Genomic DNA, 22691 nt, shown 5'->3' with positions numbered 1-22691 from the left:
CATGATCGGAACTGGTTCGGTGCACCGAAGCCACACGTGGCGAACCCGGAGCCCTCCCGCCCTTGGTTTGTGACGGAGGTGCAGGGGCAACGGGCACCTTGGCAAGGAGATGGAAGGTTTTACTCCTTACTTCGAGGGTAGACTGACCGCAGTGCGACCGCTCCTCTGCCATTTATGCGCTCAGCTTTATTTAAGGTCACTGGCTTTCAAGGAGCCCGAGCACGTTTCTGCTCCGTCCAGGACATCTGTGCTGTGGCTCTGTGATTCCGAGCCCACGGTGCAGATGCAGTCATTCGCAGAGCCACGTTCAACCAGAACAAGAACAAAGTGAAAGGGAAGGAACTGGCATCGTGGAAGTCAAATGTTTCTCTTTTTTTTTTTGTCATGACAAGTTGAGTTCCAACTGCCGAAGGTGAATAGTTCCCACGTGTCTCCCCTCCTCATCTCTCTGCACTGGCGGCTTCTTTCCGCACAAGTTCAACATCTGGTTGTGGCCTACAGGACCGTCTAAGGACCTGATACCTATTGGACCCGATCACTCCCTCCAGTCCAGAAGAGCGCTGTACTCCTCAACCTCTGGCCACTTTGTGGTGCCACTCACAAGGGGCCCAGAGTCAACAACCCAAAGATTCTCAGTTCTGATGCCAGTGTGATGGCATGAGCTTCCCGTGTCCCTCAGAGCTGCTGAATCCCTCCCAGATTCAAGAAGGGTATCATACTCATCTCCTTCAGATCCGCTTCTCTCCCGATCTCCTGCCTGTTCCATACATTTGCGTCACATCATCAGTCTCAAAAACCTTGTATTTCCCATCACATTCAGTTCTATATGCGGCTACTCATGTAACGCGCTCCAGCAGGTACGGCGGTACTGGACAAACAGCCACACGTCTGTATGTAAAGGTCACTTCCTGTGTAGGCGATTCACTTTTGTTTGCTCTCGGCTGTACGTCGCATTGCAGGAAAGTGTCTGGTAAAGGAGTAAAGGAACCAATGTGAAGGTAAGTACTGGTGTGGGCACTGTAATGTCGACACCATGGATCCTGGGGAGAAACGCAGAGTGGGAAATCTCCAGAACCGAGGATCTCTATCACTTCCAACAGCCAGTTTCCCCGAAAAAGAATTAAACAGATAAACGGACTGTGCCCAGAGTGAGCTTGTGGTTAGATGGTGGAAATGGAGATTTGAATTTTTCATGGGGAACTTAATTCAGGGACCCCCCCAAGGAGAAAGCGCTTAGGGATGGACGTGTTGCAGGGGATGGATGTCCTTTCACAGCCTCTAGCGGCAGAATTAGTTGTGTTATGAGCACATAAGACAAACCATCGTTCAAAGAGGATCCCTTGGGTCTCGGAGGGATCTCTCTGACAGTCTTCTGCCCATGTGACCCAGTTAAGGAAGGGTTGAGGTGACCTGTTAGCAGCTGCCGTGGGAGGCTCTACCTTCGTGGTCCTTGGTACGAGTCTCCTGTTCATCCTGTGTTTACATTTATTCACACTGGAAATGTTTCTCTCTAAAGTGGCACATAAAGTGAACTGTAGACACATGGCTTGCGTGTGTGACACCACCATGCTGTCGGTTTGCATCCTTCCAATAGCTTCTATGGAAGTGATATTCAAACAGCAAATACATAGATAATCATAGCAGATGGTGTTGGACTCATTGATGGAGCTGTCAGGAGATCAAGAGAGAAGTGACTCTCAAAGAGATGGCTTCTTCAGTGTGGGAGGGATTCAGCAGCTCTGAGGGACACAGGGAGCTCATTCCACCGCATCAGGGATAGCACTGAGAGCCTGCAGATTTCTGGTTCTGGACACCTGTGTGTGGGAACACAGCACTCTTGTGCCCGGCTAGACACTGATCTGAGCCCATAAGTATAGGTAATTCACCACGGTAGTCTCACAGCATTTGCTTTGACTAAATTTGCTAAAGCTGAGTATCTGAATTACGAAGAAACGCACATCGGTACACAAAGCACGCCGTTGTGTACGACGGGTCATGCCGAATCGTGTGTGACCGACTCTCTGTTCCTGACCTCAACCCACGGAGTGCAATTTCACCTCCTTTCAATTGCACCATCAGCCCCGGGTCACTTGCCCCCTCGGGCCCCTGCCAGAAGAAGCGAAAGAAATGCAGCGATGAGATCGAGTTCAGCCGCACAAAGTGATGCGGACCAACAGAGAGACGAGATCAGCAGGAGCGTCGAGATGTGCCGTGTGCGGAGCGCACCTTCGGGTTCCCGGAGGCGACTCCTCCTGGGATTAGAACCTGACAGGAGTTCAATCTTGCCTGGAGCAACAGGGACGCACGTGTCTCCTACTGGGACACAGCTAAGAGTGGCTCCTGCTTGGGCGCTATGGACCGGAGAACAGAAGTGCTGTAAAGAGAGAATAAATAAAGGAGGAAGTCTTTGTACCGACTGGGAGAGGCATTGTCTTCCCTTGTGGCCCGACATGTCCTCTACCTCCATAATTGAGTTGCCTATAAACACACCTTTCTGGAGAGCGAGGGGGTCGGACATCCACTCAGCCTTTTTCCAAACTCACTCACAAACTTCCGCCCGTTATTCAGCCACGACTCGAGTTATTTGTGCCGCTGAAGAACGCAACGAATGTCCCCCACCGGGGCTTCCGGCTGGATTACGGGTCCAGTTCCTTAAGCGCCACGCCAGCCGCGTGGCATAAGGCCCAAATGGCTACTGGAGAAGCTTCAAGGGTTACTGAAGTGATTTCTACTGTACCGGTTCAGGGTAAGTACCTTGATCGGGGCTGCCAGAGTAGCAGGTGGCATTTGAACCGGGATCGTTTGGGCGGAAGGGAGCAGCTCTAAGCTGTATGCCACCTGGTGCCAACTAGTGATTACGTAGGTAAAAAGGCTTGAAATACTTAAATAAAAAAAAAGGTGTTCGCTCTGGACGTGCAGATTTTGTCACAGAAAGTGGAAACGAGTGACTAGTTGTTGAATTCGCTAAGAGTGGAAGTTCAGAGTTTGGAACTTAAATGTTGACTCAGAATGTAGAATGAGGCTGGAGAAACATGCTGAGTCGGGGAACTGAGCGATGAAGAGTAATGATGCAGCTCCTTCCCACCTGCCAGGTGCAACGTTTTGGCCAGGGAGGGGGGGGGTGGTGGTTCTGCCCCAGGAGGCAGGTGGAGGAGCTGATGTTGAGGAAAAACTACAGAACGCGCACAAGTTTGGTCATGAGCACCCCATGCAGAAGAGAATGAGCTGAGAGCTGAACAGGGGTGGCACACTAGGGGTACCCCTCTTGTACCCCTCCTGCATACAGGAGTGGTACAGGAGTGGTACAGGAGGGATACAGGCTTTGCGCAAACACACGCCATTGTATTGTTATGAGCGCAGAGCATCCATCTCCCCACATTTTCTGTCTTCAGCACAGGGGCAACGATCAAAGCAAACACTTGCTCGCTTATAACTCCTCAACGTTCCCCTGGAAGATGAGGTGCAGAGCGCTGGAGACCCTCTTTGCGGTGCTCCACGCTCGTCGAGGGCGATTTCAGCTTAGACCTCCAGCTCAAGTTCTGCTTTGTGTGGAACAAGAGGAGGGAGCAAAACCACCCTGTGCAGTGGATGTGGACTGGGGGCAGACGACTGTGTTGCCGCACGAGTGCAGTTCCACACAATTATCGCAACGTACGTACAGCACGTATGTGACGTGAAATAAAAATGGCGAGTGTTGGTTGGCGGTGTGGAGGTGCACCGTAGGCGCCTCCTGTTGTGGAAACTGGAACGTGTTTGACACACTCCTCCACGGCTCAACAAATGAAGCGCGTCCCCGAACCGCAGAGGGCCGCGATTTCGCCGAGGGTCCGGGGGGAGAGGCGCGCTGGCGCATGGAGCTCGTCCCCCGACGCTCGGCAAACGGGGTCAGCGATCAGAAAGGCGCGCCGGAGGAGCAGCTCAAGTAGGTCGAAGTGTTAATTGCCGCCGCTCCGGGGGGATCTGCAAGCGGGATGCGTTCCCTCGACATTTCATTTTCGAACCCCCCCACCCCCGGTTTGTCGAGTCCTTCACTGTGGTCCACGTGTTGGAAATAGGAGCTCTCGCAATATCGATGAAGAAATATTGTTCCTGCGGAGTGCTTAGGAACAGCCGGAATTCTCCAATTAATAAAGAGCGTTTTCGGGAGCTCAGTACCAGCGTGAAATCATATTTTTTTATATCTTCCTTTGTTTTTTTTGTTGCAAACACTAAACATTTCATAGTAAATTACCCAGATGAGGAGGTGCATACCATGCGTACATTTGTCACGACATTTGCCGATTTGGATGTGACAGGCGGGAAAGCGGCCGCAACCCCCTCTCCGCGCTGCTGCTGCAAACTCCGCTGCTGGAAGAGCATCGAACGCTGGTTTTCAGCACTTCGGCTCATCTTTCTCTAAACTCTCTTCGTTCGAATGAGCGAAATGTACAAATGAGGCAAAGATGCGTTTCTCAGTGGCAGCTCGGGAAACGTCGCAGTACAAGTAGTACGTACTTGTGAAAAGTGCTCGAGACCACTTGGCTTCATGCAAATTACATATGTTTGCGTGTTTCTCGTTCTGTTGATTTTTCCCAAGCGTGCGTTTGACAGCGGGGAGACGAATTTGATCGTGTCCCACGTGTCCGAGGGCAGGGTGCTGTCACTCAGCGTCACTGGGAATAGCGGCCGACTGCGAGTGTCCCGCGGCTCTCTGAGTCACCGAAGCGCGTCGGTCTGTTCCTGTCGTCTCGGTGCTGTGACTCGGAGACGTTGCTGAAACCCACGTGAGTCACAAAGGCCCGGAAAACAACGCAGGTCACAGACTGGGACAGCGCGAGACCGCGACGCCATCCGCAGCAACACCGCAGATGTATCGGGCCAGAAAAGCAGTTCCGAGAGAAGCGTTTCATACGATGTTCCCCATAAGCAGAAGGTCATGGGTTCAGCTACTGTCAGGAGATCTCCTGAGAAAGGAACCATTTGCATTGACTCATTAAAATTGCCCGGTTCTGTTTGTTTCTTAAATCGAGCCATGAGGGCAACGTGAGACAAACGTTCACATACGCCGGACGAGCTCCGTAATAAAATGCCAGGCATCCGTCACTTTACGGATTCAGTCCATCATTTCAGCACGATATAAAACGAATTTGCACGCTTACTGCTCCAGGGTAGTTCACACTTTTCTTTTTAATTGATCAGTTCTTTGCAGGATGAGCAATGAAGTAAGCAGGGATCCACTGATCACGTTGCGTTTAGTGTGAACAACTTTCAAAAACTGCACTGTTGCCCAAAAAGCACAAATATACCTGAAAAACCACCAGCGAAACTTTTCCTGCTAATCGCTCTGCTGTCTCCGCTGTCATTCCGTTAATATGACGCGGCCAACCAGCGCTCTGGAGTCAGAGTCGGAAGCGATTAGTGGCTTATTGGAGTTGGAGGTTTTGTGTACCGACTCCAAAGCCCTGCGCCCAACGTGGCCAAAAGGTGCTGCCGTGGAATTTCATACACTTCCCGTAATGGTCCAGGTTCTCAAAGCAACAACCTCACGTGGTCAACGCACCATCAGAATGAGAGATGTGCTTGCAGATGCCCAAGTTGCACCACATTACTGCACTTCTGCTTCACTTGCACAATGTGTGAATTAAAATTTTTTTTGACACGATTTGGATACATTTGTTTTTGGAGAGGGGGGTGCGGTGGCGCAGTGGGTTGGACCACAGTCCTGCTGTCCGGTGGGTCTGGGGTTCGAGTCCCGCTTGGGGTGCCTTGCGACGGACTGGCGTCCCGTCCTGGGTGTGTTCCCTCCCCCTCTGGCCTTACGCCCCTGTGTTCCCGGGTAGGCTCCGGTTCCCCGTGACCCCGTATGGGACAAGCGGTTCTGAAAATGTGTGTGTGTGTGTGTGTTTTTGGAGAAATTCCAGACTTTCCGTTCCATAAATCAAAAATTTGCTATTAAAAGCTAAGAGCTGTTATACTAAAATTTCAGGAAAAGAGACTTTGTAAATTGAAGGATACATGTAATTTGTCTGAATTTGCACTTGTTGAACTGGCTTTACCGGAGCGGCTGCACAGCTTCATAGATCGGAAGTAACAACAGAGAGCAAAGATGTCAAATGGGCACAGACAGGCAAAAGGATGGATGAATACGAAGGCAAGTCGGAAAGTATCCGCAGTAATTCCCTTTTGATCAGATATATTAATACTGCAGATACTTTTTGCCTTACTCTTTTAGATAGATGGAGCGATGGATAGATAGGAAGTTGCGCAGATGAGCAGATGAGCAGATGGATACATAGGTATATTTGTCCAAAGTGTCTCCAGAAAGCGCAGCGAGTGCTCCGCCATATTTCGTGTTGAAGTCCCGCAGGTGTAGTGTTGATGACTTCCGGTCGCTTCCGTGTCAGCAAGCAGATTGGTGTACGTTCCCAAGATGCAGCAAGTGTCGACCTGCTGACCCTCTAGGGCAGGCTACAGCTACACGTGAAGGTTGCCCTAACTTTGAGACAACATTGTTCTGCTGATTGTTTGTGACTTGGACTCATACCATGGTGAGCGCCTCTGCCAGAAGAAAAACACTGGAAAGAGAGGACCTCCACAGAAGGTGTCTTTTTAACGATGGAGAAACGGGAGGATCCAGATGAGCAGCTTCTGCGGAGAACGTTGTGATGCACAATCGAGGGAGAGCAAACGTACAAAGAGGTACTTTGAGCAGAAGAGAAAAAAACAGTGCAGTTTACCTTTGAAAGCTTGAGAGGAATCGCCGGAACGGCCTGCGGCTCCACTGGACGCGCTCAGCCGAGCTTCGCCTAGAGTCCATTTACTTTAGTTCTGTGCAGTAAGTGCCTCTTTGAGTAGTGAAGGGACCTGAGCTCCTTTCGCCTCCGTGCCCAGTGCAGGTCAGCTTCAGTGAGCCTCTGCACGAGAACTAAATGTGGGGATTAATGAGACGTTTCCTTTGGTGTGACAAAGCGGACAAGAGCAAGTTGGTGGATCCAAGTGCAGAGGTTTATCTACAGTGAACCAGGGGAATCCTCTCAATGGGAGGCAAGCGCAACACTCAGCTGGGACCGTCCGTCAGCTGTGCACCTGGGAAGTGCCTCCCCTGGAGCTCCAAGCAGGGACTGACACCTGGGCGGCCAGCGGATTGTAAATGTGAACACAAATTTACTGCGCCACCTGCTGCAAGACGTTCACCCGCTCAGGTCTTTGCAGGGACACCCCTCATTTTCACACGCCAGGCATCCCGTGCCCCAGAAGTGTGAGCGCCAGGCGACCCCAGCAAGGCGGGAGAAGAACCCTAACCCTCATTTGCGTAGCGGATGCGCAACACAACTCCCGTGCTCTCTTAGCTGATCGCAGCCACGGATGCAAATCCTCGTAGTTCTTGCGGGACCTTAGTCTCGCCAGTGCCGATATTCTGGCCGACCACAGTAAAATGGATAAAATTCGGTGCTATTTCTTGAACTGATGTATCGTAAACCGGAAGAGGAGGCTTGTAGCCGGGAGGGAGACATCGATTCATTCGGAGAGCAGACCCTGCAAGGCTCGCCTGTTAGCTGGGTTAGCTGGGAACACAAGCCACCCACGGCGACCCCCGGCGAGACCCTCGCCGTGAGGTTTGCCGTCCCAGGGTCAGGCTGCACCATGAGCTACGCCGCGGTTGTACAAAGAGCTGCGGCGTGTGGGCGCTGGAATGAGCCACCCGTCCACAAGCCTGGCGTGATTACAGTGGGTACGAGTGGGCGGTGCGGACCTTTCCGTCAGCGTCCGCAAACCTTCCCAGGCGGGGGAATGAAGCAGCGAACACGGAGAAAACTTCAGCGAGTCGAGTTCAACGCATGTTTGTAATTTTCGCTCTGCGTGCCGAACACGTTTCCTTTCGGTTTGTTCGAGGCACCTCCTCCTTTTTACTGCGTACACCTTCCGAAATTCCACTTTCAATTTAGATGCTTCACATCGACCATTTTCACCTCTGCATTATGAACAATCTCTTCGTTCCGCATCTTAGTTGTTTCTTCTTTCGTTTAGAATGCATGCGCCTCTTTTTTATAGTGTGTTGATGGTTCAGTGTGTATGCCTTTATTGCACCATGTATTTTGCACATTTTCTTCTGTAACTCGTACCCTCCGTACGCAGTACTGTTCCAGGGTAACTATCCACCTCCGCCACGTCCAGAAACAAACAGTGCGACCTGCCGCCCATGACGTTCCCAGGCACAGTGGCGTCTGTTACCATATTAAAAGTGGCCCGTAGTCAAATTCGATATCGATGTTTGTCCTCTGCTGGGGGGCATTCAGATCCCGGTCATTTACAGAGCTCTCTCCGCGGCCCCTCTGTTTGCCCATTAGGCGTTTTGCCACGCTCCTCTTATCCGGCTGATTGATGAGCGGGTGCCTCAGTCGGAGCCGCGCTAGCGAAACGGAACATGAGTCAGACCTTGTGGAGGTTTAGAAGCGAAGGGGACGTGAGAGTGGGTCACATCCCCTCTTCTCAAGGACCTGCTTTGCAGTGCTCTGTCAAGGGCAAGTGAACCGTTTTACTTTCCGTTTGTGGTATGTTTACAGCATTCAGGTGAACCGTGCAGATAAACACACACACACACACACACACACACACACACACACACACACACACACACACACACACACACACACACACACACACATTTTCAGAACCACTTGTCCCATACGGGGTCACGGGGAACCGGAGCCTACCCGGGAACACAGGGGCGTAAGGCCAGAGGGGGAGGGAACACACCCAGGACGGGACGCCAGTCCGTCGCAAGGCACCCCAAGCAGGACTTGAACCCCAGACCCACCGGACAGCAGGACTGTGGTCCAACCCACTGCGCCACCGCACCCCCCCCCCGTGCAGATAAACGAGTTTTAAAAACCCTGGGCCTTCCTCCGCCACACAGCCATCGTTGAGATTCACGGCTGGCAGCCATGCGCTGTTTTAGAGTGAAGAACGAAAACTGGGAACTGCCTCAATACGGTGGGATTCGGAGACGCTGCGGCATAAACAGGTATCTATTTCGGGGCTTGGTAATGAAAAGGTTTGGCACTGAAACCAATGGTACTGATGGGATCTTTGAGTTATGAGAATTCACATGATGAAGGGCTTTTTGGAGACAAACTGCCTTCGCAAGGTGGCCAAAGACTGTAGTCTGGCAAAGCTGCCTTGTGCGGGTGTTACCCAAGATCGCTCCGCTGTGCTCCAGCGCCACTCGGAGTTGGCAGGCGGGGGCTGCTGCGAACAACCCCTGGAAACACACAAAGAAGGAAGCAATACGCGAGCAAAGTCAGTGAAGAGGTATCTAGCAATTGTGTTAAAAAGGTAGAATGTCCCAAAATACCTGTGCGGCGGATCACAGAACCCAAGCGGAATGCATTGTCTCTCAGCATGGAGGCAGAAACGCTGGCGACGACACGCAGCGTCAACATGGAAATGTGGGATGTGAGCAAAAACAATATGAGGGAAACCAAAGTTTGCCGTTTCATTATTCCGACATTCCGTGACGGTTCCGCTGAACGAAGGGAGACCAGCGAGGTGTGTCCAAGTACATCTGTGATCTGGCGAGAAGAGGCCTTCTGCAGTCAGAGCGTAGATTTTGGGTCGTTTGCGGCGGGAAGAGGAGCGAAAAGAGCTGCGGCGCCACCTGGAGACAGGCTCTTGGGTGCTTCAGACGTCCCGTCGCACGAGAATTCCGACTTCGCGGGACTGCTCGTTAGGACCGGTCTGCTCGCATGTACGGTGTGTCTCGTCCAAAGGGCAGAGGGGCCGCGCTCGAGAGAGGAGTGCAGGACTGCGTCACGTACACCGCTTGAGAGAGCCGGTCGCAGAGGAGGCGAAACAGGTTCTCGGAGCATAAGTGTGTCTCCATGCGTGTGACTCGAAGCCGAGGAAACGGACAGGAAGCAGGGATGAGGAGGAACGGAAGTTTAAATGGAGACATGGGGCTCTTGGACGTCGGTGGCTGCGGTCAGGCGACTCCCACAAGCGTAAGGATGACGCCTCAAGGTGCTCCTACATAACAAGCGGAAAGGGACAGCGGGTGGTGTGGTGGCTAGAGCTGCGGCCTTTGCTCCCAAAGGATGCAGGTTCAGATTCCCCCTCCTGCTCTAGGACCCTTGTTCAAGGTACTTACCGTGAACCGATACAGTAAAAGCTACCCTGGGTAAGTCATTGGAATCACGTCACATTTTTAGTCACTTCAAATAGCAGCATGAGTAAAGTAAAAGACACGGCTGCTGCGCGCTGATCGGGACTCAGGGTTAATGTCTCCGAAGGACGCCATCCTTCCCGACTTGACTCCAACAGTTGAGGGGCTACATTGTCTGGATCTAAACTTTCTTCTTTTTTAGCACTCGAGTGGCCCGTGCTCTTGTTGCGTGGGGTTAATTAAAGATCCCACCGCCTCCGTGCTTCTTAATCCTTAAACCAGAGTCAAAGGTCGCCCGCCTCCCTGGATAACAGTCCGAGAGGCTCCTGTTTCGTCCCGGAAAGGCGATAAATCACGGCCGCTGAAAGTGCTTACAAAGGGCTTCTGTGGAATGAGCTTGTAAGCGATGAAGTCGGGATGCTGCCGCGGCGCTTCGCTTCCCCCTTTTTAATGAGGGCTGAGCAGAGCGCCGCTGCCTCATAATTACAGGGAAGAAGGTGCCATAATTCTCACAAGCTCGCAATTTGTATCTTTTTTTATTCCGGCACTAAAAAAGCACATAATAGCCCCCCTTTGCCGAGACGCAGAACAACCTTAAAACTCCAAGGAGAGTGACTGGAAACGATTAAGAATAATTAGATGTTGTGAAGAAGAACTTCCTCTCGGTACAGCAGAGAAGGGACTGCAGGAGAAAAGAGGCAGTTTTATTCCAGCCTTTTGTCCAGAGGTGAAGGGGCGCCAAAGCGACCATGAGCTCGGGCTCCCGGTCGCGGTCGCGGTCCAGCCACCCCCAGCAGTAGGAAACGAAAGGCCGTCAAGAGCGTGAAGGAGCAGGAGACTGAGAGATGGAGAGATGAGCTAAAAGAGCTTCACTCGTCCTCCTTCTCCACTGCAGCCTCCTCATGGGATCGCCTGTCCATGATGCTCCACTGGCCCAGTGCTAAGGCAGCGTGTGTGTGGTAAAGGTAAAACAGGGTAAAACACACATTAACTTGTGTGGAAGTTCTGCATAGCAAATCACCACGGCGAAAGTAAACCTGGTGCCTGTGGGCGGTGATGAGTTGTGTGCCGTGTGGAAATGAGCGCCGCAGTCCGTCCCCCACAAATCGATGAGTCTCCATTAGGAGCGCGGGACGTGTTGGGACTTGGAACGCCGTACGACACGGGGGGGATGCGCCACCAATGCCAAAGTGCTCTCGGTCTTTTCCGCCGAGTCCGGCCGGAAACAATGACCCCCCGCGGCTCCCGGTCCACGCTCAGCGCCAGCTGTGTCCTCACCTGTCAGCAGATCCGCAACGTGGAGCTCGTACCGTGACGGAGTGTCGAGAGCGCTCCTGCACCGTGGTACCTGCCGGCGGGTCTCGATCCCAGCTGGTACTTCGCTCGAAGCACTTGGACAAACGAAGCCCAGCATTTGCATTCGACAGCACAGATTACCCTCTTCGCGATGTAGAGCCTCTCATTTCTTCAAGGACTGTTATTTAAAGCTCCATGGCAACCAAAAATTAATCCCGTCTCTATATTAGCAAGCCTCTTAACCCCCCGGGGCCACGAGACCTGCAGCCTGGCGCCTCCGAACTCGGCCGTCGGGGTGCAGAACCGCACGATGCGTCCCGACTGTGCTGTGGGTCCCGGGGCCCAGTGAACGTTCCTGTTTTTACTCTGCTGTTACCGCACTGATGCCCATCGTTCACGCAACAGTCACGTTGTTTGTTATGATCGCCCTGCGTGGGAACTGCTTGCAAAGCGAGAGCAGAAGACCCATCCTGGATCCTACAGAAGTCAGGAATGCTGGCCTCTGGACACTCCTGCGGTTCATCGGGGTCCCCGCTGTTGATTCCTGCTTTTCACACCTTCTCACTCTCCACTCTGCTTTTACACTGGCTTTCACTGTCGGTCAGTCCGTCTCTTGCGTTTTCGTTTCTCGCGCCATTTCACCGGTTTCATAGATTTTTCGTTTCGTCGTTTCTCACTTTTCCGCCGGTTCTCGCCGAGCACCTTAAGCGCAGATCATCGTGAAGCCTCCTGCGACGCGCCTACCTCGCATGGCACATGGCTGAGAGTCGGACGAGGAAGTCAAGACGGGACAGGAAACGGAGCATTCGGAGCGAAGGCTGACCGTGACCATCTGCTTCTGCTCACTGTGTGTCCGTGTGTGAGAAGGGTGTGAGTGACGCCCAGCTGCCCTGGAGCTCCTGTCCCGCGGTAACGTCAGTGCTACGCTTGGCTCTAAGCTCCGGATGGACGCGCCGCGCTTCGGCTGGTCTGAGCTTCCCAGCCCGACTGGACACGAACGGCCTTCACCAGCGCTACAGGAACCTGTGGGATCCGTAACCCCGCGTTAAGGGACGCGATAAGACGTACTATAATCTCCCTGTACCATCACTGTGATCTCGCTATAATCTCACTATAAGATCGCTACGATATCGCTATAATATCACTAAAATCTCACGATAATGTCAGCATGTCACTTGTCTGCACTGTCCTGTGAGGTGGGGAACTATTTAGAGCTTCTTGAAGAAGACAGAAGGAGCTCATCTGTCGTGTCCCTATACGGCACTGAGCCCCCTCTGTGTTTACCCACTTGGTCCATCGGGGGGCCCATCGCTTCCGCCACCGTGTCGCATTAATCATGATCCTGGGAGCAGAACTTTGGGTCCTGTTGTTATTGCTGTCATTTAGCAGCGCTACACTTCGCGACCGTTTGAACGCAAATGCTACAAAGGGACACTAATGACTTTACACGTTGCCGTGGAAACAGGAAGGGATGCCACAGCGGTTGGCAGGGGCAGCGGAGTGGTGAATGGTGGGCTGGGAGTGAGGCAGGCCGTGCCGTACTCCACTTCATCACAGCTGTCTGTGCCCCCCCAATACACACACACACACACGCACACACACACACACACACACCCTCCCATGAGCCTGAACCGGGCTGCGCTCCAGCATCCGTGCGCTCTCACAGCGTTCCATGGCTCTAAGGCTCAGCGGAGGCGGTTGGGATCGCAGTGATGCTGCCGCTCTTGTACACCAACAGCGTGTGCGAGCAGTGTGTGTGTGTGAGCAACGATGGCGCCGGTCCGACTGCAGCCCCTTTCCGCTCTTGGTCCTCATGCAGGTGGCCTGGTTCCATGTTCCCTACTGCTTCCATGCGAAGGTCAGAGCCTTAGTGTTTAGGGTGAGGCTGCTACCGTGACCCCAGCGAGAGGGAGACCCCTTCGCTCGTCTCAGTGATGCCTACCTGCCGTGGAAGTGATAATGGGTTCGGAACACGGTACTTTACATGGCTGGTGCAGAACAAGCGGAGGAGGAATTTAAATAAAAATAAAAACACGGCTGAACCTTACAGGAGATTCTGAGTGAGTGTTTGAATGTGTGTCGCTGTTCTGTTGCGTGTGTGTGTGTGTGTGTGTGTGTGTGTGAGAGAGTCAGTGTGTTTGCAGGAGCCTCTCGAGTTCACTGCGTTGCTCTGCAGCAGTGAGCTGTTTTATTCATAACCCCGGCAGAGTTTGCCTGTTTCTCAGCCGTAATGCAGCAGCGTGTCGAAGCCCACGGGGTTCGGACCCCATGTCCTTTTGCTCAGTGCTCTCGCTCTCTGCTCTCTCTTTATTCGTCGCTCTGAATTGAGTCCAAAAGCCACGACTGTCCTGCTGCAGGACTCGCGCTTCTCTCACGCGTCTCGAACCCAACACCCGGCGTCTTCCTCACCGACGCCCCACGTGCAGGACTGCCCCCCCATTCGAGTGCATTCTGCAGAGTGTGTGCGTGTGTGTGTGTGTGTGTGGCACACACTGGTTTCATTGCAGCACCTACTAAGGTGAGAGAACATTAATTCCACTGGCAGCACATGACTACCAGCTGGGACACACACACACACACACACACACACACACACACACACACACACACACACACACAGCAGCTCTTCACGTTATATAACAGCCTCCATCATCCAGCTCTGTCCTTCAGCGTCAAATGACTGACTTTGGTGACTGACTACAGCTATGGCTGCTGGGATAACTGACTCAAGGGGGATGAGTGAGAACAAACAGAGGCAGCAACTGCGCGCGCACACGCACACACACACACACACACGTTTGCGCAAGTTCGTAAGCTGAGAGTTTCTGAATGGTACATTTATAAAGGTCACAGAAAGTTTAGTTCCACGCTGGACCCACAGGGTCAGTTTATTGGACGTTATTTAACGAGCACGGTCATCTTGATCAAAACATTCACACACACACACTGCAGTGGAGGCCTACGCGGAGGGATGTCATGTCACTCATCATCCAAGACATGTTCTAGATAACGGAGCAGATGACTCCTCCCCTGCACAACACGCACAACTGACACGAGGCTGCGACGCCGGTTCAGTGTTTGGAAAGCCCCCCGACGAGGGCTTGTCGACTGCGTCTGGGAAACACACACAGTAAGGTCAGTTTAAAGGCACCTGTTCACCTGAAACGTGTCTTTGGACTGCAGGAGGAAACCCACGAGAACTTGCAGAGAACATGGTAACTCTGGCACCGATACAACATTGATACGGCACTGATACTGCACTGATAACGCACTGATGCACCATTGATGCCGCACTGATACGCCATTGACACGGCACCGAAACGGCGTTGATTCGGTGGCGAGGGCCTCAGGACGGCCGCACAGGAAGTTGCTTTGTGCGACGAGAGGCGACTCGACCGGCTCTTCACTTTGAGACCCTGGGCCTCGGAGGCCCGAGGGGGGGCGCCAGCGGGCGACGGAAGGACACATACCGGTACTTCATGCCCGTCAGCTTGCCTGTGGACTCCTTCAGGGAGATGTGGTGCCGCGGCGTGAAGGAGCCGAAGCTGCGGGCGATGATGGCCACCGTGCGGAACTTGGCCCGCGCCGCGTTCACCATGTTGGGGCTGCTGGCGCTTTGCTTGCCGTGCTCCCCGTTGCGCCCCTTCAGGTTGTGCTCCGTGCAGGCGATGGACACCTGCATGGCTCGGCTCGCGGGGACGCCGCTCTCGCACCGGGGGCTGCGCGGCGCCGGGAGGGGATAGGAGCGACGCGGACGACTTCACGGCGACTCGCGCCCGTCTGGCCCCGGAGGAGCGTCGCCGGAGGGGGGGGGTACCCGAGCGACTGGACGCGTTCCGCAGCGGCGCGAGGGTTCCGACCCGCCGCTCTACGCGTGGCCGAGGCACCGGGGCTGCCGGGTTCTCAGCGGCAAGCCGAGCTCTCGGTCACGGCCGGGGTGCCGGAGCATCCCAGGAATGTGCAGAAGCCCCTTCTCTCTCGCTGAGCCGCCGCCGCTGCCGCCACCTCTCAGTGCGAAGTGTTCGCCGTGCCGTCGCTGCCAATGTGTGTCATCAGCGGGATTCTGCCCCAGATTTTCTCCGAGAACCTCGTCTTGGCCTCAGTTCGCCTCCGTTGGAGAGCTGCTTTGCAGCTGCGTCGTGGTGAGAGTGTACCGTGGTAAGGCAGCAGCTCCAGGTCTCCAGCCCAGAGCACACTCGTCTTCTCGCTCCACCTCCCTCTCTCCTTCTCTCTCTCTCTCTCTCTCTCTCTCTCGCTCTCTCTGTCTCGCTGTGCCGCCTTCTGCCAAGTGATAAGTTCCTTGCAAATCAGCCGACTCCAGCGCAGCACACGGACACGAGCGTGCGCGCACACACACACACACACACACACCCTTCGTTGCAGAGCAGAGCCCCAGCAGGACCTAAACGATCACAGCAGATAAAATGTGCACTTGAACAAGGTGTCACTTGTCACACGGCAGAGCGCCACTGTCTTCATACCCGGGCTCCCACAGGAGGCAAACGGAGAGGAGGAGGACGAGTGGGCTGTCAGCCGAGTGTCGGCGAGACAAACCGCAGTGTGATACCAGCGCAGCAACGAGCTCCGCCAATTAATCTGCGTGTGCTCTGTGTGTGTGTGTGTGTGTGTCTGTGTGTATTCAGTAGACATGAGGTGCAGCTGCAGGCATGGTTGCAGCCCACTACAAACCAGCTGACCCCAGTGACGGCCATGCGGAGGCGCTAAAGCCAGAGCCTCCGAAACTCAAGACATCGGGTTCGAAGGAAGGCAGTGGACTGCGGTGGGTGTCACACTGTCACACACTGTAACACACACTCCTGGATGGACAGAGTTCTGCAGGAGGAGCTCTCCTGCCCAGGGGACAGTGTTGTGTGTGTTCCTCACAGTGCCTCTCTCTGCGTTTCTGTGCCTTACCGTCCCCCCCCCCCCCCCGGTGTTTCCCCCTCCCTGTCCGTCGTGGCGCAGTGCGAAGCTGCTCTGCATGCAGCAGACCTGCCGGGCCGTGCACCTCACTCAGCCTGCATTTCTGCGTAGAGGCTGCTTGTCCACCCCCTCCCATCCTCGAACCCTGAGCACCGAGGCTCCCCGGCGGGCGGGAGAGCGAGCGAGCGAGCGAGCGAGCTTGCATGTGTACGTTTCCTTTGATCTATGTGGCGGGCGCTGACTGACAGCGTAAGCCCTAAATCTGGCTCTTGCGGTCCACTCGGCTCCGCTCGGGAAGCCGTCAGTCAGCGGGCGGCGCTGCGTCACGACCCTGTTGAGTGCCGTTATCACCTGCCGGAGGCATGCTGGGAAAAAAGAAACACGCAGAAGCAGCGCCGCAATAATGAATGAGTCGAACCGCTGTTTGTTCGGTCCGCATCGAGGAGAGAGACAGACGCTGCAGAGCCGTGTGTGTGTGTGTGTTTCTCTGAGCCAGGGGTCGCGGACCCAGGTGTGAACAAACTGCAGCTGCACATCGAGGGGAATCGACATTCTCACTGCAGGAGCAGAACGGGTCCAACAGCAGCACATGTGACCGGGAACTGGGGGGGTGGGGGGTGAGCTGCTGAGCGAGGATGAGGAGGAGAACTGAGAGCCACATGGCGCTGGCTATCAATATGCCGAGTGACCCAGCGAGTCCTCGGCGACCTTCAGGGTCTATGTTCCCCCTGGGGGTCCGACTGCCGTGTCGACAGCGAAGGCACATGAGACAAAGACAAAGACATCACTCCTGTCACATTAGTTCTCCACTTGTCCATCATGCAGGTCAGCAACTGCATTGGCCCTGTGACACACACACACACAAACACACACGGCTGAGAAAGGGAAGGGCGCCTGTACGTGTGTGCGCATGTGTTGGAAAGGAGGCACCATGTGCTCCCAGTTGCCTCCCGTCTCTTGTCCACTTCGTCCCGCACAGCTGTTGTCCAGGTTGACTCACCCTGTTCACTGCTGCTGTACATCCTAAGGCTTGAGGCCTCAAACTGGGATTCGAACCCGTTCTCAGCTGCAGTTCTTGCAGGATCATGTGACAGGAAGCAGATGCCCTTCATCCTGCTGTGTCCCACATGGGTGTCAGGTGGCAAAGCAAGACCGAACACCCAACTAGGTGCTCCACTTACACACACACACACACACACACAGTGGTGTGTTCACCTGGCAAAGGGTCTCCTGCAGTTTCAGTTTCTGCTGGCCCTCATTGAAAATTATGCACATCCATGTGGCACAGCGGCGCAGCGTGTAGCGCTGCTGCCTCACAGCACCTTGGCTGTGGGTTCGATCCCCTGCTTAGTCTGTGGGGAGTTTCCACGTTCTCCCTGTGTTCGTATGGCTTTCGTCACAGTCCACACACACAGTGTGTTTCAGGTGAACTGGTGGCTCTAAATTGCCCACTGTGTGTGTGTGTGTGTGTGTCGTGAGGAGCTGCCGGTTCTCGATGACAAGACCCTTGGTTAATTACTCCCCAGGTGTGCGAAGGAAAGACGGCCCCTGGTTGTGGAAGTTGAGACTCAGACACAACACATCACTGTGACCCGTCGGACCGGTCACTTCTGTGCCGGAGGTCCGTGTTTTTACCCTGTTTTACTAAGAGCGATGAGCCGGTCGGCCCCGGGGCACAAAAGACGGAGGAGTGTTTCTGCACCGCGCCCTCTGCTGGACGCTCGTGAATGAGCACAAAGAAAAGGCCTTTAAAATGGCTTAAAAAGTGTCCCGGAGCCACAATGTAGTTAAACGCACTTCTTTTACCGCGATGCTGGACCGAGTGCGGGAACGAGGGTAAAAACGCGGCCATGACGGCACTTTGAGGAGCCTTGGCGTGTCAAAGGGCTTTTGAATCGATACGTATCGCAGTGAGTGAAAATGGAGAGAAATACGAGAAAAACGGCTCCTTGCGGGGTCCTCCGCTCCCGGGTGCGAGCGACGAGGGTCCGAGAGACAGACGTGACGGCGGCGGCAGGTTTGGGGTCATCGCTGGGGAGGAGTTCCGAGCACTCGGAAGACACGCTGTGCCCTGGGTACACACACTCACACACTCACACACACGCGCACACACAGAGCAGCGTGGAGGGGCCGTCCGGCAGAGTGCGAGCAAAGACAAGGCAGCAGCCAGCGGCCCCCGGGACGAGTGACAGGGCAGAGACCCCGACGCTGAGGATGCTGGGATTCTGCAGCCGGGTTGCGTGCGTTCAAGAGGCACCAGGGCTCTTTGTGTCTCCTCCCGCCTCCTCGCTCCCGGGTACACACACCTGTCGTCCCGCCCACACACACCTGTCCCGACCGCCAGAGCAACAAAGTGTGGCGGAGTTCCCTGCAGTCGGGCTTTCGGGCAGAAAGTCAGACTTTCGGTGTGAACCAGCGTTAATTACCCTGCTGCCACTGGAACGTACCAGAGTAAACACCTCCGTTTAAAGTGTGTAATAATACGACCAATAATCTGCTTTCGTTTAACGTCTATTTCATCATCCATGTCCGACAGGCACGTGAGGCTCTTCTCTTGGCGTGCCCCCCCTCCCAACCACCCCCCACCCCTCGCCTCCCCACACACAGACAGTTCAGAGAAGAAAGTGCAGGATGACGCAGTACATGCTCTATTGTACCATATGTTCATACTTTTATACGCCAAAAGCGGAAGATGAAGCCATAGATCACAGAGCGACAATAAAACAACGAAGAAACAGAAACGGCGGCGTCACGTTATTAAAACGGATGCCAAATGCCGGTGACACTTCCTGCAGGGCAGCTCTGGGGGCAGTTGTGCTCTCCAGCGGGAGGGAGGAAGGCCGAGAATCGGGCTCCTTGTGACCAGGAGGAGAGCATCCAATGAGATGAGGGACTGAGAGCACGGGGTTCCGATCAGGATCCCTCAGAGGGGCTCCGCCCCCGCCCCCCCCCCCCCCCCCCCCCCTCCACTGCCTGATTTACGACAATGTGCTCTATTCTCCTGCCCCTGGGGGCAAACGCCGAGGGGTTGTTGGCCACGGACGCTCCCTCGCTCATCCTGGGACAAACGCACACACTCGGCGACAGCCTGGGACCGTCAGCAGCTCCAGGGGAAGGCAGGGCTTGCAGAGTTGGTCGGTCTCCAGGCTTACACTGATTTACCCCATTGTGAGCAGGGAAACTGCTGCTGTACCAGTTGAGGGTAAAAGTACCTTGATGGAGGGCGCTGCAGCAGGGGGTAGAACGCTAACCCAGATCCCTCAAGCGCAGGAAAGAGAGACTTTGTGGACTGACTCACGTACAGAACTGGAAGGTAACATGAAAATAAAGTACTCAAGGTAGCCGGGGGGTGGGGGGGTGTTGTGCGTTAAACCAGGACAAATGTGTCCCTCTGCAGGACGATGTGTTTGTACACTGCTAAGAACAGGGTGCCCCCTGGTGGCCAAATGACAGCATTGTGCAGGGCCCCCGCATGCTCTCTCTCACACAGGCACGCATTGGTGACTGGGGGTCCTGGACGCACCATGTGACCTTCAACACCTCCACTGAAGCCTCTGCCACCCGGCGATAAACAGAACCGTTGCCGCGGGAAACCGGCTGTGAGCCGCACCGAAGGAAGGAGCAAAGAGCTCGATTCCCACAGAAGGTTATTATTAGTTATTATTAGGCTGATGAAAGAAATCTCAGCTTGGGACAAACAAAACTGTGACATGGCCTTAGCGCCATAATAATAATAGTAATAATAACAGTAACATTTGCAGGTCGGGGCAGTGCTGGGACGGGGCCCTACACCACAGCGGTGTCACCGGAGATGTCCCGGTACAAACTTTAAGCAAGACTCAGCCCCTGAAGGGGAGACCTGCACGGTAATCCCTCTCTAATTGCACGGCCAATTAAGTATTTAGTGACGACAGCTGCCAATCGGCATGAAATATTAATGATTTTTCCAAAGTAAATGAATGATGAGCAGCTGGCGCACCGACACGGAGCTCACCCCCTATCCCCTGCAATGCGGTTTTCCTGAGGACACCCCCCGGTGCGCAGCTGAGGCAGGAATGATGGGAACCTGCAGGTCGTCACACTGGACACTCGGGGAGTTAGAAACACTGCTAACACTCCAGAGCGCTGCTCTGCCGGGGAGTCATTTCAGCATCTAGAGCAATAATAATAATAATAATAATAATAATAATAATGATAATAAATTATACGAAGAGCGCCGACTTCACTGAGTCACAAACGGACGGCAGGTTTCAACAGGCGGTGCCTCTTATTGGAGGCGCTCCATAGCGCCCCTTCTCTGTGCTGGAAAGGAACCGCAACCACCTGCGGCGGCAGCAGCGGCTCGATTTGGTGCCACCGTCATAACGGTGAACGTGATACATTTCAAAGGTTGCCCGTAAACGCGTGAGATTTCCGTCGCCGTGCGCAACTCGTTCGTACCGCTGAGGAAAGGAAGAGAACGAGGGGCCGAGCTGCACTCTCAGTATTCCTTCGTACGTGGCGTGTCACACACGTCGCAATGTGTCCCGAGACCTCAGGCGGTCGAGGGCATTCTGGGAAAATGACCCGTGACCTTATGTCAGTATAAGTGTCAGCGGGTGGTCAGGGTACGACGGAGGAATTCTCCAACAGGCCCCAGGGGGCCCCATATTTTTCCTGCTCTCTTTCACTCTCCTCGTAACACGTGAAATGACCGTGGTAAATGTGCACGGTGATACAGCAGTAGTCTCTCTCACACACACACACACACACACACACAGGTCCCAGAAAGGTCGTCACGCTACTTAGGGTTCTGGCATCACGTTCCTCAGCTGTGGGATCTCATAGCTGGACACGAGCTGGGTCACATGACACAGGAATGTCAGTGACAGGAGGGTGGGGGCGATGGCATCTGCCCTGCCCTTCAACAGGGCCCATATGTTTGGGCAAAGATCACGGACCGTACGTGTGAACGACCACGGGCCCCACGGTGCAGGGTGAGCGAGCGAGCGAGCGAGCGAGCGAGTGAGCGAGAGATGCGATCAGACGCCCTTCTCCGCTCCGACAGTAACCAGAGTGACGGGAAGCGGTCGGATCAGCGCGTCCTCCGCAACTTGTGCTTGTTGTCCCGTACAGCCTGTGTGCACCCCCCTGTCGCCGTCACTGATTGTCCTACAAACTGTCTCACGGGGTCACCGTGGCGACGTGGGAGTGGCCCCTCCGGAGCGTATTCACAGCCTGTCGGAGACGGGGAGGACGAGGACGGCGCCCCTGAACGCACCACGTGCTTCGAGTGTGAGTCACCTGAGGGCCCGAATCCACCTCGTGGCCCGACCTGGAAATGTTGGTTGGCGGATGTGCCGAATGGTTGCCGTGGAAACGGGCACCCAAAGGCCCCTGCGTGGACTCGGAGGGCACTAACCCAAATAAGGGGTGAACAAGGGCCACAGCAGAGACTCCTGGTCCCAGTCCAAGTCATGCCAGGGACAACGTGCGCAGAAAGCGTCCCTGGAGAGACGTGTAGCGCAGCGTTATAACAAACACGAAACACGGAAACTGCGTATAACAGGGGTGCAAAGCAAAATTTGGAAAAACGGCAAATTTTGACGTTCGTAAAGATAGTGACGGATAGTTCTGCACTCGGGGGTCCCGGGTGACCCGGAGCCCGCGATGAGCTGCACGTTCCTCACCGATGCAACACGCTCCGCCCCCCCCCCAGGTCCCGCCCCCTCTTGCCCCCCCGCTCCACCGCGTACCTGTAGGCCATCCCGGTCCTGGCTCGAACCGAGTCGTGCGGCGACAGGCCGTGTACGTTGAGGAACTCCTCCAGCTGCTTCGCCTCACGGGGGGAGCTGGCTTTGAGCCCCCCCCAGCACATGGCGGGGGGGTACGGCGCGTCCGCGGGGCTTTGCCTCCGCAGCTTGGAGGGGCCGCGTTCCAGCTTGGATGCCCCCTTTGGCTTGGGGGTCGGGATGTCGGAGCACGGGGCCTTGTACAGGTACATGTCTGTCCACCGCCGCCTGGCCACGCGTCTCCCGGTCAAACGTACACGAGCTCGCAGCAGACAGACAGACAGACAGACACACACACACACAAAAAGTTTTCCAAGGTCTTGTTAAAAGGGTGTTTCCAAGGGTCCTTCACTTGGTCAGACTTCCTTCCATGCGAAAAAACTGCGTCTCCCTGCCCAACTCCTCCCGCTCATCATCTTCACCACGCTTTTCCTTCACTCCGTCATAAATACCATGGGAATCTGGGACATTTTTCCCTCCTCTCTCTCTCTCTCTCTCTCTCTCTCTCTCTCTCTCTCTCTCTCTCTCTCTCTCTCTCTCTCTCTCTCTCTCTCTCTCTC

At 54.7% G+C, this 22691-nt stretch overlaps 1 protein-coding gene across 4 annotated transcripts in view; it reads right to left on the bottom strand.

Moving 5' to 3' along the window:
• The window catches only part of kcnab1a (potassium voltage-gated channel subfamily A regulatory beta subunit 1a), a 49340-nt gene extending 26899 nt beyond the window's left edge, over nucleotides 1–22441 (bottom strand). For 2 of the 4 annotated variants that reach the window (XM_018736186.2, XM_029255498.1), the window contains exon 1: nucleotides 22096–22441. In XM_018736186.2, the coding sequence (XP_018591702.2) occupies nucleotides 22096–22343 (248 nt within the window). In that variant the 5' untranslated portion in view covers nucleotides 22344–22441. Of the gene's footprint in view, nucleotides 1–14907; nucleotides 15650–22095 lie in introns of those variants that run through there. The other 2 variants (XM_018736185.2, XM_018736184.2) reach the window with 1 other exon arrangement.
• Between the last annotated feature and the right edge of the window lie 250 nt (nucleotides 22442–22691).

The sequence above is a fragment of the Scleropages formosus genome, chromosome 10 (genome assembly GCF_900964775.1).
Source record: "Scleropages formosus chromosome 10, fSclFor1.1, whole genome shotgun sequence".
NCBI lineage: Eukaryota > Metazoa > Chordata > Actinopteri > Osteoglossiformes > Osteoglossidae > Scleropages > Scleropages formosus.
The sequence above is the reverse complement of the archived record's forward strand: the minus strand, read 5'-3'. Positions and strand labels throughout refer to the sequence as shown.